Genomic DNA, 19886 nt, shown 5'->3' with positions numbered 1-19886 from the left:
CTTACTCTGGGAAATGAGAGACCTAGAATGCCGGTACCTCTAATCTAGGACAGCACATACTTATCATTGTAAGAGAGGTTTCAGGTGAGATGGGTTCGGATACGGAAGAATTTGCATCTGGCTGAAGACATCAGCACACATGCATCCAAAACTTTTTTTTTTTTTTTTTTTTTTTGGTCATAGTTCCTGAGATGGTACCATCACGTGGGTTTCATAGCTCTTCCAAAGAACATTTGCATGACTAGAAGAGAGCTGTCCAAGCCCAAGAAGTGGTGCAATTTCAGGCTCTCTGATCAAAAACTGGGGAGACATTTAAGGTGAGGACTAACCAGTTCCATGACATTTTACCCGTTCTCGCCAGGTGACTGCCACTGTGACTAGCCTCACTGGAGCACTAGGGGTCCTTAACTCTGATCACTATAAACAGTGGTTTGCATTGTGTAAATGTACCACAGTTTTTTTAATCCACTCACCTACTGATAGGCACTTAGCCTGTTTTTAAATCTTGGCTATTGTAAATAGCGCATAAATTGGTTTGACTTGGAGTTTCAGGATTCTTAGTGCATATTCCAAGCAGTGGAATAGCTGGATGAAAAGACAGTTTTATTTTTAATTGTTTGAGGAAATTCCATACTGTTTTCCACAGTGGCTACACCAGTCTGCATTCCCACTAACAGTGCACTAGGGTTCCCTTTTCTCCACATCCTCACCAGCACTTGTTGTTTGTTGATTTGTTAATAATGGCCATTTTGACTGGTGTGAGGTGATATCTCATTGTGGTTTTAATTTGCATCTTTCTGATGGCTAGTGATGTTGAACATTTTTTCATATGTCTATTGGCCACCTGTATGTCCTCCATGGAGAAGTGTCTATCCAAGTCTTTGCCTATTTTTAATTGAATTGTTTGTCTTCCTGGTGGTGAGTCATATAAGTATTTTATATATTTTGGAGATTAAACCCTTGTCTGATATATCACTGGTAAATATGTTCTCCCATATAGTTGGTTCCCTTTTCATTTTGATGATGGTTTTTTAACTGTGAAGAAGCTTTTTAATTTGATATGGTGTCATTTGTTTATTTTTTCCTTTGTTTCCCTTGCCCTAAGAGATATATAGGCAATAATATAGCTACATGAGATATCTCAAATTTTACTGCCTAAGTTTTCCTCAGGAATTTTTGTGGTATCACAACTTATATCTGCATCCTTTAACCACTTTGAGTTTATTCTGGTGTGTGGTGTAAGATGGTGGTCTAGTTTAATTTTTTTTGCATGTACCAGTCTAGTTCTCCCAGTGCTATTCATTGAAGAGACTGTCTTTACTCCATTGTATGCTCTTGCCTCCTTTGCCAGTATTAATTGACCACAGAGACATGGGTTTATTTCTGTGCTCTCTATTCTGCTCCAATGATCTATGTGTCTGTTCTTATGACAGTACCAAACTGTTTTGATCACTATGTCCTTGTAGTATAATTTGATATGATTAACACAATGGAATACTATGCAGCATTAAAAAAGAAGGAATTCCACCCTGGCTGGTGTGGCTCAGTGGATTGACTGTGGCCTGGGAACAAAGGCTCGCCAGTTCAATTCCCAGTCAGGGCTCATGCCTGGGTTGTGGGCCAGGTCCCTGGTTTGGGGCACTCGAGAGGCAACCACACATTGATATTTCTCTCCCTCTCTTTATTCCTCCCTTCCTCTCTCTTTAAAAATAAGTAAATAAAATTAAAAAAAAATAAAATAAAAAAGAAGGAATTCCTACCTTTTGGAACTGGAGACTATTCTGCTAAGTGAAATAAGCCAGTTGGTGAAAGACAAATATCATATGATCTCATTTACAAATGGAATCTCATGAACAAAATAAACTAATAAGCAAGGTAGAACCAGAGGCATAGAATCAAGGAATAGACTGACAGCTGTAAGAGCGGTGGATGGAGGTGGGGACTGATTGTAAGGGTGAAGGGATTGGTCAAAGACCATGTATGAAAGACCCACGGACATGGACAAAGGTGTGGGGATTGACTATGGCAGTGGGGGGCGGGCTGGGTGGAGGGGCCAAGGGGAAAAATTGGGACAACTGTAACAGCATAAACACTAAAATATTTTTTAAAAACAGTGGGTTGCAGATATTTGAGCGAATCTGTGGGTCTCTGATTCATGCTCACAGGTAGGACCGTGGGGGCTTCAGCTCACGAGGAGTCTGCATAGGCATCTCTCAGGGCTGCTGGTGGTCGTCTGGGATCAATGCCTATGTTTGGGGAAACTGTCTGCATCTGCTTTCACACTTAGAAGAAAGATACTCCACTGATTTTTCAAAGAAAACATTTATTATTGAAGAGAAGGAACAGGGAAAAGTTGCTATCAAACAGACACGTAGGAAGACTTGCCACTATGGGGCAAAAGAATCTTTCTCCCTTACAAAGAATGAAAATACCAGTCTGGTTCAGAAGTAGCACTACAAAGGAAATGTGGATTAACAAAATAATTTTTCCTTTATTCAACTTAATTTAAGTAAGGAAATTGTTTTCTACCCTGAGTGTGTTAAAATGATGGTCCAGTGTGTATCACATATCATGGCAACTGAAAAACATCTGCATAGTGATTTTGGGTTAATGAAACATTTTTTGCATTAAAAATTGTTTTGTGGCATAATAACCTTAGCTATAGGTTGAGAGAATATTATGCCTTTTCCTTGTTCTACAAAAAAAGAGGACCAAGGAAAACTTTGGCTAGAATAGTACATCTAGGGAGTCCCACACACACAGGCTTTCCCTGTCACAACACTATGGAGCCCATGAAACGGCATTTTGAAATACGCCTTTTCAGAACTAAGGGAGGTTAAAAATCCAGACATAAGATATGAGTAGATAAAAGAACATTTAGTATATGATACAGAAAGCATTTTGTATCAGTAGAAAAGGAATAGATGGTCTTGTAAATGGTCTTGGAACATTATTAAATCATCTGAAAAGCAGTTAAGTGTCTTCCTCACATCAAAATAAATGCCAGTAATTTAAATGCAATAGGTGAACCTGTGAAAGAACTAGAAGGAAATATAGGTGGCTATTTCTAAATCTCCAGTGTGAAGATGACATTAAACGTTACAGCAAAGCAAAAGCCATGAAGGAAGCAAGTGATGTATTTGATTACATAAAATATAAAACTTCTTTATGCCAAATTACCATATACAGAATTAGGACAACTCACCTGAGAAACATTTGCACACTGTATCATAAATTATTTTTATAGCTAGTAGATGAATGTTTCTTACATATCAATAAAAGGTAAACACCCTAAAAGAACATAGGAAAATGTCTTGAATAGTAAATTTACAAAAGCAAGAGAAAGAATGAATAAACATGAAAGAATTCAATCTCACTTTCCTAGGGATTAAGTAACCAGACTCAGAGTTGGATGGTGTGGTGTGTGTTCGAATCCAGGCTTGGGGACAAGTTGAAAATTTTTTTAACTGAGGGAAAGTTATCTGGTTTAACATTTTAACTTATGAAAAAGGAGTAACTTCTCTGAGCCTCGTTTTCTTTACCTGTCATATGACGGCATTAACAGAATACCTCATAATATTGTGAGGGTCACATGGTTTAACTGGTTTGAAGTGCTCCAAAAGTTGTTTGGCATGCAGCAAGCATTAACATTTTTAGGTAAATTAAAATAATGAGAATCCATCTTTCATGTTTCAGGTTGTCAAAAATTTACAGGCAAAATACTTCTAAATGGGAAATTAGTCCTTCAAATACACTGATAATTGAGTGTGAGTTGATGGAGCCTTTCAAATGAACAAATACATCAGCTTTTAAAATGTTCCTATCCTTTGATATAATAATTCCTCTCTTAGGTATTCATTCTGAGCAAATCAGTAGCATTTATAAACATGTTATTTTCATTATGGGAAAATTAAGTAATTTAAATGTCCAACAATATGAAAATACTTAGATAAACTATGATATACATATGTTTTTATTGAGGTATAATTGTCATAACATTATATTGTTTTATGTATATACCATAATGCTTCGATATTTGTACATACTGCAAAATGAGCACATTAATAAATCTAGTTATATTCTTTAAAAGTGTGCCTGTGTAACATACATATGTGTGATAAATATACACACATACTATATTTAATGGCATGCGCACTTGTATGTATGGTGTCGTCCGTGGAAAGTAAGGTATACAGATGTGATCAGATGACAGTGCTAACCCAGGGTCATCGCTGAACAGAGGGATAACAGATGATCTGAATTTTCTATACTATCTGCACCATCGTCTCTAAGGCTTCAGTGCGATTACTTTCATTGTACGAACAGTGCTAATAAAAGTGTGCTGTTGTTTTCCTTAAAAGGACAAAAATGAAGTGGGGAATGGAGAAACATTGCAATAGGTATTTGGGGAAGTTGGCTTTGGGTATCCACATGATTCAGATTCTGACATGGTACATGGGGACATTATCTCTAGGACTGCACCCCTTCCAAGGGACGACTGTCACTCATGCTTTGTAACTAACAAGATTGAATGGTGCTTAAAACCAAGGCAGAAGCTGTGAATGTCCTGAGCTAAGTCAAAAGCCAGCTTCCTGACTTTTTCATTGACACCCTTTAAATTTAGCAAATTAGTCATCTAAATGCATCTGAATTAGTAAGTCACATGGTTAATTAAAGATTTTGCATTCAGTTTTCTGACATGTTTATTGAACTTTTAATTCTGAACCAGTGCTCTGCTAGGCCTTGGAAACACTGCAGAAGAGAATTGAGACTCTGATCCTGCTACCAAACTGCTCGCCCAGGTGGGGGAGAGAGACCCTCACCAAGCTTTCACCGCAGAGCTGTGGTGAGGGAAAGGCAGCGTGGTGCAGAGATTCACCCAGTGTCTACCGCGTGCAAGGTGCTGTCGAGCGCACCGAGGGTGTAGCCATGAACCTACTAATCCCTGTCTTTGTAGGGCTTATGTTTTAGTGAAGGGAGACAGAAAAATAAAATATAAGGTAGGTTAGAGGGTGGAAAGGTATAAGAACAACATAATCTGGGTAGGAGGGTGGGGAACATTGAGCAATTGAAATTAGAGGGCAAAGGGAGCCTGCCAGAGAACATAACATTTGACTAAAGACCCAGTGGAGTGAAAGGAATGAGATCCATGTGAATATTGATGGTAGGATCGTTTTGGAAGAGGGAGAGAAAGAGCAAGGAGAGTTAAGCAGACGCTGAGGGCCCAGCAAGGGGAAAGGCACTGAGGTGAGAGCAAGGCTGATGCTTTGGAGGAGCTGTAGGTGGTCACGTGGTTGGAGGTAGTGAGAGGGAGAGAATGCAGTAGGTGATGGTATCAGAGAGAGAAGGGCAATCTGGATCGTATCTGGCCTTGCAGACAAATGTAAGGGTCTTTGTCTTTTACTTGGAATTCAGTGCAGTGTTTTGAGCATAGGAAGGGGAGGGCCTGTATGTTATGGTAGGATCACCCTGGTAGTGTTCTTGAGAATAGATTGGAGGATACCAATAGGAGTCGACTGCATTAATTCAGATGAGGGTGAGGGTAGCTTGAAACAGATTGATGGCAGGGGCATAAGGCAAGAAGTTGCTGGATTCTGGATATATTTTGAAAGCAGAGTCAACAGAACTTGCTTGTAGATTGGAAATAGAGTTTCACAGGAAGGGAGAAGTTAAAAGTGACTATTATAATTTTTTTAAGCATGAGCAAGGGAAGAGTGAAATTTTCATTAAATAAAATGGGAAACACTACAGGAGAGGCAGCTTTTGAGAGGGGAAGATCGGGAGGTCAGGGCTTGACATGTAAAGTTCGAGATGCCTAACAGAAATGGAGACAATTGTAGTTGAACAACAATGAAAAAAATAATAAAAGACAAGAAAAGAGAGAACAAAATAAATGGAGATGTCGACGAGGCAGATGAATAGAAGTTCGGGGAAGAGAACAGGGCTGGGCATAGAGACTTGAGCATCATCAGTAGTGAGATGGTAGCTGAAGTCGTGGGATAAGACAGTGTGGCTCGAGACTGGGTAAGACAGAGATGAGAAGACGTTTGGGGACTCCAGAGTTAAGAGACTGGGGTATGAGGCAGAACCACCAAAGGAGAATAAGACACTGTCCTTGGGGTAGAAGGAAAACCAGGAAAATATCCTGGAAGCCAAGAGGAGAAAGTGGTCAAGACAGGATTGATTAACTGTCAAATGCTGTTGGTAGGTTGGGCTGAGGTTGGGCTGAGCAGTGACCACCAGATATGGGACCGTGGAAGCCTTAGCTGACCATAACAAAAGCAATTTAGAGAAGAGGTGGGCACAGCAGCATGAAGGGGGTAGTTTCATGAAAGGATAGAAGGTGAGGAATTAGACACAATTGTTTCGAGAGTTTTATGGTTTGAAAAATAGAAAAAAGAAAAAGGAGAAAGATGGAGCAGATGGAGAATGAAATGCCGTCCAGATGGCATGCAGATTTTAATTTTTAATATGAAAGAAATAACACTGGTCTGTATCCTTATTTTAAAAACCCAGAATAGAGAGAAAAATGAGTAATGTAAGAGAGAGGAAACTATTGGATGGTGGCCTTGAGTAGGTGAGCATGGGAAGATCTAGTGCACAACAGACAATGTTTACTGCGGCTCCCTAGAAAAACAAAGTTTATTTGTTAACATAGTTAATATGTTAAAGCTGTATATTTTATTGGGAGGGTGAAATATAAGGAAGCAGAGATGAGGATACAGGGAGTGTGGTGGGAAGGGAAGCAAATGTAAGGGAATATTAATGAGCTGACCACAGTTTTGTGACAAACCGATTGCTCATTCTTGCAGGACATCTTCAGAGATGCCATGTGAGAGAAACTGATAAGTCCCCCAACCATCCAGACTTTGTTCAACAGTTCACACCTCTCATTGTCAAAGTTGTCTCCCTTCAGGGACACCCAGGGTGGGAGGCACGAGGTGTGCACACACAGCAAAGGACTAAAGTAACAGGAGAGATGGCAAGTTCTTTGGGCAGAGATGCTGGCAGGTGGAGAGTGGTTGACTTTGTGAAAGTTCTCTTTTGTTTGCCTCTATTTTCTCTGTAAAGTTATCTGAGTGAGAACAGGTGATGAGGATGTTTGGTAGACTTGGGGAGAGAGGAGGTTAACATGATTATCTGAGAGAATGGGAGGCATAAAAGGACCAGGGAGCCAGGGAGCACCCACCTTGTCTGGGGAGTCTGCAAAAGCTTCCTGGGGAAAGGGACCTTGAAGCTCAGACCTTAAGAACGAGCTGGAGTTGCTGGAATGGACAGGGGACTAATCTTATGGAAAAGGAAATAGAGTATGAGTTAACGCCTGGGGTCTAGGAAAAGCATAGCACAGGTGAATATAAATATTGCAGAGTGTAGTACCTGGGGAGCAAAGGGTAGGAAATGAATTCGTAGAAACAGGGAGTTGAAAGATTTGCTCTTCAGGTCTTATATTTCATGGGGCTGTATAAATAGTACCTATAATAATAAAGATTAAAAATATTATATTAACAAAATATATTAAAATAGATAATTATTCTTAACTACTAATTAGTTTTGATTAAGTAGGGGCTCAGTGTTTTCTGACAACATTCATAATAAAAATACTTGATTGAAGGTTATTGAAATACAAGGCAAGAATTAAAAAATTATAAATACTTGTGAACTTCAGATACAATGGGAATTACTGATGCTCCCAATGAAAGCCACAATCTGTCCCGTGCATAGGAAAGGAAGCACAACTGCACTTCACAGATATGGGAAGTATTCATTTCACAAAGAATAGACAATGTTGTCTTCAGTTCCTCTGTCATATCTTCATAGTTATTACATCAGAGAGGAATTTAACGATATGCTTATGGTACTTAGTATCGTTAGCAGAAGTGCCCTAGGAGCATACTCAGCATCACACGAACACACATCTGTGCACATACATAGAAAGCCACAACTTTGGCACAGAAGCTAGATGAAATGCGAAATGGAAGACGTAACAATAAAACCGGTTACTCTCCTGCCAATGAGAGTTCTCAGTCTACTGAGCCATCTCCCTGAAAATAAGAGTGTGCATTAGCGTCAAATGAGATAATAGTATGTTTCAATACGTGTATCTCTAGGAGAGTTTCATCCTTGTAATAAGTAATTGGAATATACTTGGACATAATGACATCTAAAACTATAGAGAATAAGAGCAAATTTGACAAAGTAATGAGACTCTATTTTTTAAAAAGTCACACTTGGAGTACCTTCAAATTTTAGGTCTTCAGCTAAACTTGCTAATACTGCCCTGCTTATCTCTGTGTCCTGAAACAATGCATCTTGGAGGTCGCCCCTTTGGTTTTATTTATTCTTCACTATAGTATTGGTATGTCTACCACGTTCTCAGAGTTAGTGCTAAAAGCAATGGAGAATACCAAAAGACGTGCCTACCCTTGGAGAGATTCCCTGAGAAAACCCCTGAGAACTATAGTTCTCCCTTCATTCTCTCACTCAATAAGGTAATTGGCTTCAGCCCATGAGGCTCCTCCAAGTGGAAGAGGGGTCTGCTGGAACCACATGAATCATTAGTGCTTCCATCATTAGCCATTAAAATACAGTGGAAAGTTAAGTCGCCGTACGCATGATACGCTGTGGTCCACAGAGGGGGAGAAGTGGTGTGCCTCCTTTAATTACTCCCCTGGAACTGAGCACACGTCTAGCCATGGTCTTTTCTTTTACTGTTTCCCAAATAATGAGCACTCTAATTGCTTCAGCTGGAGCAGCCCCTGCTCATTTTAATACCTGGCTGCCAGTGTTCTTTCCCTTTCTTCCTTCTCTCTATTCTCTACATATTCAGTCTCCCTTTCCTCCCCCCTCTTTTGGTCTGAGTTTGATGAAGGTCTGGTTTTTACTCCCTGAAAATTTAAGTGGTTGAATTAAATCACAACTTGCTTTGGTCAATCACCTAGGGAGCTTTTTAAGAATTGGGGAAACATTTTATTTACGACTCAACTTTCCACCTGTGCTGACATGGCATGGAATTTACAGCTATATTGAAAACGTTATAACCAGCACCTCAGAAATTCCACATTCTCTTGAGCCGCATTATTATGGAACGTTTGTCAGGCAGCCAGTTGCTGTGTCAGCCCCTAATTGATTCATATTAACATCTGCAGGAATGAAGCGGAGTGCGATGGGAGGGAGTTAGACGACTCGGTGGCCGAGTTGCCTGTGGACATGACAGATTTCCAAACAGAGTTGAACAAAGACAACATAGGGTTTTTTTGTTTATTTTATTTTTACGCAGCATGTTTACAATTACATACATTAATAAAGCCAGTGCAAACTTTGATTACTTTTTGAAATGTTGAGTGAGCTTACCCTCTCTCTGCCATGCTGTTACTTGACTGTAAAGCACACCTGGCCCTAAAAGGTGGGATTCATTTTTCCCCAGGGAGGGGGGTGAATAAAGAAACCGAGAAACACCTTCAAAACGTTTTCCTCCGACAGCCTTCATTTACGAAATATAGTAGTTAGCTTTAATGGCTCTCTTTTACACTTAGATTCCACTCCTTCTGGATGAGAAACATAAATCTAAATTACTCACTTAGACACACCTGGCCTGAGGTTAGGTCCAAGCTGAGGAAACCTGAATAAATCAGCAAAAGGGGAGCATGGAGAGAATGCCCAGGACACCCATTCGCTCCAGCATTGCTGCTTTGGTGCCTAAGTGGTTTACACAAGAGCTCCCAAACAATGAAGATCCCAGAGTGTCTTGACCAACCTGATTTTAGCTGTTGGCATCTTTGATGGACACCCAGTCCCCGCCATTCCCTAATGTATTGTATCTGGCCCAATTCACACACTTAGGTTATGTGCCTCACCTCTGTTGGTGTATGAGTTTGCAACGATTTACACACTGTTGTCTAGAAGCTTCTGTAAGAGGTGCAGGGCAGGGGATGGGTATGATAGGGACAGGCATGGTGTGACTATGAAAACATATGATGAAAGAAAGGAGTGACAGATTTATTTGGGCCTCTGGCTATGGGGCAACCACAGCAGAGGGGAACTCTAGGGAAGAGGCGGCTTCTTTCTACTGCCCCCAAAGAACCGGCCAGTTAACAGGGTCCTGGTGGTAGCGGCGGGCCTGGGGCACAGTGAGCCTGGGGCACAGTGAGCCTGGGGCACAGTGAGCCTGGCCACAGCAGAGCTGGGAGGCAGTGTTCCTTGATCTCCAGACCCCACATCCAATTATAATCCTCATTACCTTCACAGCTGAAATTAGCAACGAAGCCTGAAAAAAAGTTTCCAGAAAGGCAAAAGAAAAATAAAAAGCAAAAAGAGATTTAAAATGTATTAATTGCCTGATATTTATTCCTTCATTGAACAGTCAGGCACTGAGCACTTTTTGTATGTCAGGCATTGCTCCACTTGCAGGGAAGACAAGGACAGACACGATAAGTACAAGGTGCTGCCCTCATTGAACTTATTATGGAGGACGGACAATTAGCAAAATAAGTGAGTTGCATATACAGTATATTACACTGTGACCAATGCTATAAAGAAAAAAAAAGCAAAGAAATGTGCTTAACAGTAATAGGGGTGGGGACTAAAATTTTATATGGGGTGGCCGCAGAAATTCAATCATTTGAGCAATGTTCTGAAAAAAGTGAGGGATCCAGTCATGTTGGTATCTGGGGCCAGAGCAATCCACACAGAGCAGGAAAACTGCAAGTGGGAAAGGTGCTGAAACGGGAGCACGTGGCTGGAGGGGTTGGCCCAGGGGGGAAAGCGCAGGAGAGGGTACAGGAGGCAGCACAGGGGGCAGATCGCGGGGTCTTAGGGGACATTGCAAGAACTTGGGCCTTTTCTCTGTTGAGCAGGCACAGAAATTGAGAGTTTTTTAATCAAAGGGAAGCCTTATACCTTAACAGGTTCATCGAAGGACTATGTTAATAATAGACTAAAGAGGGCAAGGTTGGAAGCAGATGAATTACGTGACTATCATAATAACGCAGCCAAGAAGTGATGTCCTCTTTTTAAGCTTCATTGCTAATGCCACTTTATCTTTTGTCCCTTGCACTTTTTGCTCTCTTATCTACTCTCTCTACAAACTCTCTTCATCCCATAACCTCTCAGGACTTAGCTGAGTGTACATGCTAATGGTTCACATCTTTTGACCAGGAGCATTTTTTACTTTCCTGAGTATTAAGTCTATTGAAATTCCCACTTGGTTTTTAAATAAGTTCCTCAAATTATAGAAAATAACATTTATTATCTTCTCTCACCAAACTTCCTACTATGTTCTGTGTCTCAGTTAATCGGTCAACCGTCCACCTAATCACAACAGCTGGAGCCTTGGCATCTTCGCTTCCTCCCTAACAGTCACTTCCAGCTTCATTCAGAAGGTCTTTTTCTGGTCAGCGTGACATGATGTCTTGCTTCCATCTTTACCCAGCAGATATAAACGTCTATGTCTGCATGTATGGATGCATGTGTGTTACACATACATGGCACAGTCACACTAAAAAACAACAGGAACACACCTGTGGAACAGATGCGTGTAACGGAAAAACAAATAAGTGAACAACAACACAGCAGCGACAAGATAAAGTCATGGTTCCATCAAGCTCCAAGTCAGAAAAATGGCAGACAGAACCAGAAGTTCGACCAGGAGTCAGAAGTTCACCAGGTGCCGAAGGGTACAAAGCCAGGCTCATTGCAGGACGCGACACTGGGGGAGGGCTTTGCACCTGTGGAATGCCATGGAAACAGCCGTGCCACTGACCAGGGCTCAGGTGTCTGTCATCTGTGCACTGGTAGTGCTTGACGGAGGCACACTGGACCTGAACCAAGCTGCCTGCCAGCTCCTGTAATTTATCTTTCAAGGGCCCCAAGTCATCCCTAGCTTCTAATACGAAACCTGCTCTGGGAGCAAGGGCATAGCAGTACCTCAAGGCAATGACAACATCACCATACCAGGGTAAGTGATCATAAAAAAAGCAAAAAAAAAATTATAAACCTGCAAACAAAAATTCCAAAGCATATAACCAAAACTACTACTAAAAGAGACGGTCGACAAGATCAGCCAGTAGAAGATAGTGTCAGTTTTGAAAATATAAAAATAACAAAGCAATTTATAAGTGATTTTGAAACCATTTTGTTTAAGGTTCTCAGAGACACAAAAAAGTAAGACTCAGAAAAGTAAATTGTGAAATACCAACTAGTAGACATAACGCAGGAAATGCTTAAAATCAGAAACAATTAGCAACTATGTACGATGTGAGAGTCTTCGACTTTTAAAAAAGGGTGTTATAGAAAACAGTTAAAGAACTGAGAATTCAAATAGTATTATTTGCCTAGAAAGAACACAAGAGGAGAGTAAATGAAAAATTGCTGTTGGCAGATCAATGGGAGGGATTTACCCAGGTCAGTCAGCTGCAAGGATTTGCTGTGACCACTTACCACCAACCTCTGCCCTGCGTGGAGGATCAGCTGTGCAGGGGCAGCGTGGTGGTGATTTGATGTGGTTTGTAGCTCTCTACTGGGTGGTGCAGGCCATGGTCAGGCCCCGCCTGTGTTTTGCCCTGGGCCATCCTGCCTAAACTATAAAGCAGTCTGAGGTGGTTGCTACTTGTGTTGGGCTTGGAGATTCCCAGGATAAGCCAAGCTGTGAATCTGGGCTGGCTGCTGCTGGTGCTGGACCCGGGGCTCACTCGGGTCAGCTGTTGCTTATTTGAGAGGATTCAGGAAGTTGTGCAGCATGAGCCAAGACCAGCCATTCACATGGAAAAGCAGCTTGGGTGGGCTGTAAACTGGTTGTGGAGGTGTCTCTGGGGATCTCCAAGGCAGGTCCAACAGTGATAGCCAGGTTGATGGAGTCTCAGATATGACACCAGCGTGCCGGCTCTGTGGCCCTGTGTGGGGCAGGCCCAGAAAAGGGACAATGGCTTCTGCTCTCCTTGACGCCAGGCACCTAATCCTCTCCCAGTACGCCACTGGTAACTTTCAAGCCGCCACCCTGTGCTGTTGCTCAGAGGGAGAGAATCCTAGTAGGTGAGTCTGTGTGTGGGTTCTTTTAGAGGAACTGCTTGGGACTCCAGAAGTTTCCTTCACTGACTTAATCCCTGCTGGTTTTTGCAGCCAGAAGTTATGGGGACTTATCTTCCTGGCACTGGAACCCTGGGCTGGGGGGCCTGGTGTGGGGCTGGGACTCCTCGCTCGTGAGATATCCCTCCCAAATTTTTATCCACATGTGGGTGCAGCACCAGTCCATTCCGCATCTGCGCCCCTACCAGTCTGGACGTGATTTCTTTAATTCTGTCGTTGCCCAACTTCCACTTAATGCGATTTCTGATGGTTCTGAGTGATGGTGGTTTTATATTTTAATTGTAATTTTGATGTGGTTGTGCGAAGAGGCCAGCCATGTCTGCCTATGTCGCCAACTTAACTGGAAGTCTCGCAATAAATGCTTTATTTCTCACTTATGTAAGTAAGTCTTCAAAGGAACTATTCCAGGTTGGTCTGGAGGTACCATATTCCATAAAGTCACTCAGATACCCTTTCTTGAACTTCAACAGGTGAGTTCAACAAAGGGTAGCTCTGGGCCATGCTTTTAATGAGACAGCTGCAGGAAAAGGGTGTGTGGTTTTGCGGCACTGAAAGTGGTACTTAACTGTTCACATTCTACTATGAAAAAAGGTCACAGGGTCACCGCCTCACTGCAAGGTGGTTGAGACGTATATAGTAGCTGGGCAATCATGTCCAGTTGCTACAGAACAAAGAATCTGTTGACACCCGTAGCCACCTATTTACTTTTAGTAAACTGAGCATGAGTTGATTTTCTTGCTGAGAGTTAGACCAAATCATCTGGTGATTGTTTCAATAAAAAACAGATTTTTTGACTTCCTTATTTCTTCCTAGAAACTGTCTTATTGACATACAGGTAACTGTTTTTAGTATTTCTCATACGATAACGTTGCAGCTGGCTTTGTAACTAATGGCTTCCTTGTGATTTTTCTCACGATGATTCATATAAAGTTCTATGGGAAAAAGTTGGGTAAAAGGAAAGGTTTGGTTTTGAAAGAGTAGATTCTACCAGATGAGGGGAATGAAAGAGCATCTCAGGAAAGGAACTTTGTCATTGTCTAGGAGCTTCTTGGGGGAAGAATATTTGTTTAAACTGTGTATACAGACAGCACCTATCACTCCGTAAACGTTTGCTGAGCCAGAAGTGAGAAAATGCGCACAATGACAACCAACAGTATGTTGCTACGAAATTCCAACTCCGAGCTGTACATTTGTCAAAGTAAAGCCATCGAGGTGTAATGGGCTGGTCAGGGGCTACTGTATTATCCTGGTAAAAAAGTTGGGAGTGGGGGATGGGGAAGGGGTATGGTTTGACGGGTGGACTGGAATCAGTGTGTGAAAGGTCTCATTTGCTGGAAGACTAAGTTTAGCTGTTGAAGGTTTTTAAACAGGAAGTGACCAATGTAGATCTCTTTTAGAAAAACAATTCTGGTAACAGTGAAATAGGAGAGGGTGAGGTTAAGAGAACTACAAGGGACAGTCAAGGGTCTGTCCTTGGCTGTGGTGAGGAAAGGCATAAACAGCCTTGACTTAATTCGGGTGCACAATGAACAGAATGGTGACTCCTGATTACTGAACAAGGAACTAGACAAGAGCAGATGATCAGCATGTTCTAGGGCATGCTGAGTGAAGTACATTTCACAGTTCTAGATAGTTCCGGTAGAATGAGAGACACAATTAGTGCCAGTTACAGGGGCCCTACTAAGCGCTAGCATTTAACACGTTGTATTATTAAGTATTTATTCAGGAACCTGTTTCCTAGCCCACCAATAATTAAGGACCAGTTTACTCAATTCACATCACCTATGCAAAATACACAACTAAGTACAGCGGTTACCAGAGGGACAGCAGGTGAGGGAGTAGTAACGGGTCAAGGGCGCCAAATTTATGGTGACAGAAGACGGTCGGACTCTGGGTGGTGGGCACACAAGGCGATGTACACATCATGTGTCATAGAATTGTGCACTTGAAACCAATATAATTTTATTAACCAATGTCACCCCAATAAATTTAATTAAAACTAGAAATTTAAAAAAATAAAAATAAATTATCCTATTACACCAGTCCAATCGCTGCAGATTCCAAGGGTGGGAGGGACAGAGCAGGCATTTTGCAGTAACATTTGGTTTTCATTGTCTTCGAAAAATAGCAGTATAGCACATCTATTGTAATATTGGTTGTGAATTACTTCCTATCACATTAAATCAAAGGACCAAAACCTGTCAAGTGTTCACAAACATCAAAGCATGTTTCTTTTTCTGTCAAGTTTTTAAAAATAGTACCGTTAGCTTTATTCTGAGAAATAACCGTCAGTTTCTTTCTGCGAGGACACAGAAAATAAACTGTAAGTGTTCTACAGATCTTTAATTTTTATAAAATGTTGCCTGCCACAAGGAATATTTTCCCCCAATATCCTAAAAAACAGGTAAGATTATACACAGTAATTATCTTATCATGAATGTCAATAGTGAAAAAAAATACAGAAGTTGTGTGAACATCTATTAGGATATGTTATACACGTATAGAAAAATTAAACTGAAAATATTAAGCATTCCTCCTCATAAATAAGCCAAGTGATTGGGTATTTATTTACATTAGCTTTTTTTTAAAGTCTATGTTATTTTAGGATCTCTTAATACCTAGTAGACTCATTTTGTTAATTCAATATGGAGTCTCAAATTATACACACCCTTTTCCTGCGAATGTCCAAATGAACCTGAGCTTTCTGTTCCTCCAGACAGCTAAGATTATACACAATCCATGAATTCAGCATACAAGCAAAGTAAAAGGGCACAATCATATTGATGTACAATGAATCTAAGTTTTGAATTTCAGGTGTTAGTGATTTAAACCTTTGTTCTTAAGTCTGGAAAAATGAAATCCTTTAAGTTCACAATTATTGAAGAAGCCCCTAGTGATGGCTGCATCACGTCTGGCAACAATGAAGTCAAATGAACAGTAAGACTGGAAAACCTGGCAGTGTGATGAAGGCGAGGCATCTGAAATCACTTCTCCGCACTTAAGTCACTGGGGGTCCATGGGAGAGTAACTTCCCGCCTTCGACTCAGGGTCTGAATTAAAGGAGGAAAACCGCACTGCTATCTGGGTTCCAGGCTCTGGCTCACAAATAACAAAGCGCTAAACTCACTAAGCAGGAATACTTTACCTCATCTCCTCAGAGGAGAACCTGTTCTTCTCATAGCTCGTTCCGATTTAGTTCAAAGAGCGGACAAGGACACAGTCACACTTCCAACTGGTTAGATTTTTAAAGCTGAATGTGCTATATTAGCTCCTTCCATACCAACTTAATTTATCTTGGCCAAGGGGGTTTTTTAAAACTACAGATGTAAACAAGGATTTCCTTAAAAAAAATCTAGTTTCTTCATCTGAATTATTAAACTTGTTTGTTTTATTCAATTACTTCAAACCGTGTCACTTAATTTAAAACAAGTATTTTAAATAGTTTATATGTTCAAGTAACAGATTTGATACTCAGTTTTTACCAAGTAGAGCTATGATAACCAAATTAGAAAAATATTTTAATTCTTAATGAATGTCGCAAGTCAGCTTAGCATACCTTTTTCCATAAAAACTGGTCATCCAGCAGAAAATCAGTAAGAACAGCAAAGAATTCTGCTAGCATCCTACTCTAACCTGGAACACTGGACGAAAACCCACACCTACTGTAGCTGTTTTAACTATGGAAGTGTGCAAAACCCACCCTCGTTGTAATTAAAGGGATGGTGAACATGAAGCTGTTTGGAAAAGCACAAGGCATGGACCACAGGAAGCATGATTATAATTAAGGAATCACGGCTTGAAGCAGTGACTTCAGCAATGGTGGCTGTGCTACATTACACCAGACTACAAGTAATCTTCTGTTTGAAGGGCTAGAAACTAATGTATCTCAAGTCTCTGGAGCTCCTCCTCGTTTACTCGGCTTTCACACACACAGATCTGATGTGAGTCTGTATACCGTCCTGGGAGGGAGGCAGAACGGTCATTGTTGGCTTGTATTTTTATGGGCTGCATATAATTTTCACCAGCTTGAGACACGATAATGTGCAAGAATTAAGCCTACACAGGGTTGAAAACAATAAAAATGGTATGGTGTAGATAGGGTTTGGGGTCAAAACGATACATTTTATTAAATGTGCAAAATAAAATGAAGTGAACTCTATTCAAAAAAAGTACAAGACAGGTATTATTTAAAATGCTTTAGTACTCATTTTCAATAAAAGGAAATCTGGCATTATAAAAATACATAAAATAGTAATTGATTTATACCCTTAATTTACACAAGATTTTTTTTTGTATAAAACAAAGTTATAAAATAGTTTAAAAAGAAATTCTTATGTGAAAGTTACTCCCAGTATAAAATTTGTATAAATTTTGGTAATTTTGGTCCATCTGTATAAATAAGACATTTTATCCTTTTAAAATTCATAACTCCATTTAAAAACATAGGATTCTCTCTCTTTTAAATAAAAGTCCACTTGAGGTAGTAGTGCGCCAGAACTCTCGGGTCGCCTTCCGTCTATGTGTCCAAGTCATACGACTGAAAACTGGGAGTCCTGTGGTTTTCCAAGATCTGTTTATAGGTACATGTGTGATTCTCTTGCTGAAAATCTGTCCTTTCCTTCCCATCTCCCTCTGACTCAGAGTCCAAGTCTGGGGAAGAATGCGCTTTCAAGTGAGAGGCTCTCGGCTGGCAATCCGACGGCTGTCCAAAGCTTGAAAAGGCATCCAGGTGAGGCCTCCTCAGAGGCTTTCCAAACGTTCCTGGAAGAAAGAAACCCTGTGAGCATTTGACTCCTTTTGCTGACATGTGATCCATCAAAAAGCATTTCAACTGCAGCCCCGTACCCTGTGAACACCAACATTTTCTGCAAGTCCACGTGACGGTACTCGGCGCACGCGTACCTGTGCTGTGGAGACAGGACTTAGGACTTAGAGAGTGGAGCTGAGGATATTTATGTCACTCGCACATATACCCGCTAAATACACGCGTGCGCTGTTTTCCGCCTCGCACGACCTGCAGTCATCTTCATCACTGAGCAACGAAGGTCGCCGACCTGTGTTCTCCCAAAACCTCACCTTAGGACTTAAGAGCCCACAATCTCCACGAAGGGTGTTTAGACAGTAAGGTACAAGTAAACTGTGCCTGAATAAAGAAAGTACTTTTAAAATAATTCTTATGTCATATTCTTTTTTTAGTGGCAAAATACTATTCAGCTGACTCAAATTCTTGCCTCAGTTGTATAAAAGAGATTTTCATTTTTTTCAAAAAGGAATATATGTAATTATACTGTGACAAAGCATAAAATTTCTTAATAGCTGGGTGAAATATTTTAAAATTCTATTTCTTAAACAAGACAAGTGGTGGTTTGTTTTCCCCTATCTCCACTCAGCGTAAAGATGATCTCAGTTCTTCCACCTCACGGGTCCCGGGCACTAGATTGAAAAAGTCCACAAGGGGCTCTTGGTGCCAGGCAGTGTCTGCTACCGCCGCCGTGGGCATCAGGGCTCTGCCGGTGTCCCTGCCAAAGGTAGTCCGGGCTGGCTGGCGAGCAGTGAGTTGTTGCCAGGTAGGACACTGTCTACCCTTCGACTGTGGGCTGCGTTATAAGCCACCAGACATCCCAAACCACAAGCATGCAGTGCACACAACTCCACCCCAAAGGCTGTTGTAGCCCCAAAACCACTTTTTCCACACGGCTGACAAACTGAGCTCCTCAGTCACTCCCGACACTCCGTGTTCGCGATGATGCCACAAACGGTGCAACCCGAAAGCTCCTAAGGTTTAGTTATGGATCAAACACACAATCACGGAAAATCCCCCAAATCTGACTGTGCTTTCAGAAACACATAGACGAACTAATAGAATGTCATAACAGAATCACTAAAAAACCCCAACATTTTTCACCGGTTCAGCACCTGAAGCTCTCACTGCTCTCTCACACGCAACGTGGAACACGGGTCCCGAGTCCAGGTATCGCACCAGTAAATGAACTTACCCATGAACAAATTACTCGAAGTAACGGATGCTGGCTCTGAACTTGGCCCAAAATCTAAAGAGGACTTTAGACACACATTTTTCATTCCAGGTCCTTCATTTTGAGAGTAAGTGGAGCTGATTAACTTCCTCACGTGGGACGGCCACCCTACGTCACTGACGCTCTGCTCACAGGAGTCTTCCGCAGGGTGAAGACACGGGTAGCACTCCTTCTTCTTTACGCACCCAGGCTCACAGTGGTCCATCAAGGCAGTTCTGGGGTCCGGACCGCAACCTTCCATTTTGGGGCAATATCAGAAGGAGACAGAGTTAGCACTTCCGGAAATCTTTCAGGAAACAGAACTCAGATAAGAAAACCACATACCTGTATGATAGGCTTCAAAAGCATCTGAGCCATACACATTCCCCTTCAAACACACAGGGCCTGGAGATCCCAAAAAGGGACAAAGGAATGGATCTGTGGCAGCTTCCACATCGGCTTCACTGCTGTTGTCGATATGGCATGTCCCTTTAAAACAGGAATCTCAGTCACTGAACCAGTTTTACTCCAACGCCATTCAGCACTCTCTCTACTTTTGGCATTTTCCATATTTATAGATGAAAACTTTGCAAAGAGTAACACATAAAGGAAAAAACTGCAGAAATTCAGGGTTTTTAAAAAATGTATTGAAGTCTCTGCATTGAGTAAACCTGTGACATCCAACCAGCAGAGAACTCGATTAGGCACTGTACTACACGTGTCAGCCTGCCTGCTGGCCCCACCCGCCTGTAAGAGAAGCTGGTTTGTGTGTGGATATGGCAGCAAAGCGCT

The 19886-nt window shown here is 41.4% G+C and overlaps 1 protein-coding gene across 4 annotated transcripts in view; it reads right to left on the bottom strand.

Annotated features, from left to right (window-relative positions):
* Window positions 1-17188: 17188 nt before the first annotated feature.
* Window positions 17189-19886, bottom strand: part of LRIG3 (leucine rich repeats and immunoglobulin like domains 3) — a 44597-nt gene continuing 41899 nt past the window's right edge. For all 4 annotated transcript variants that reach the window (XM_024576174.3, XM_053921233.1, XM_053921234.1 and 1 more), the window contains 3 exons: window positions 19440-19583; window positions 19077-19349; window positions 17189-17841 (listed from right to left, as the gene is read on the bottom strand). In XM_024576174.3, coding sequence (XP_024431942.3) covers window positions 17597-17841; window positions 19077-19349; window positions 19440-19583 — 662 coding nt within the window. In that variant the 3' untranslated portion in view covers window positions 17189-17596. The remainder of the gene's footprint in view (window positions 17842-19076; window positions 19350-19439; window positions 19584-19886) is intronic.

This window comes from Desmodus rotundus, chromosome 3, assembly GCF_022682495.2.
Source record: "Desmodus rotundus isolate HL8 chromosome 3, HLdesRot8A.1, whole genome shotgun sequence".
In the NCBI taxonomy this organism is placed as follows: domain Eukaryota; kingdom Metazoa; phylum Chordata; class Mammalia; order Chiroptera; family Phyllostomidae; genus Desmodus; species Desmodus rotundus.
The sequence above is the reverse complement of the archived record's forward strand: the minus strand, read 5'-3'. Positions and strand labels throughout refer to the sequence as shown.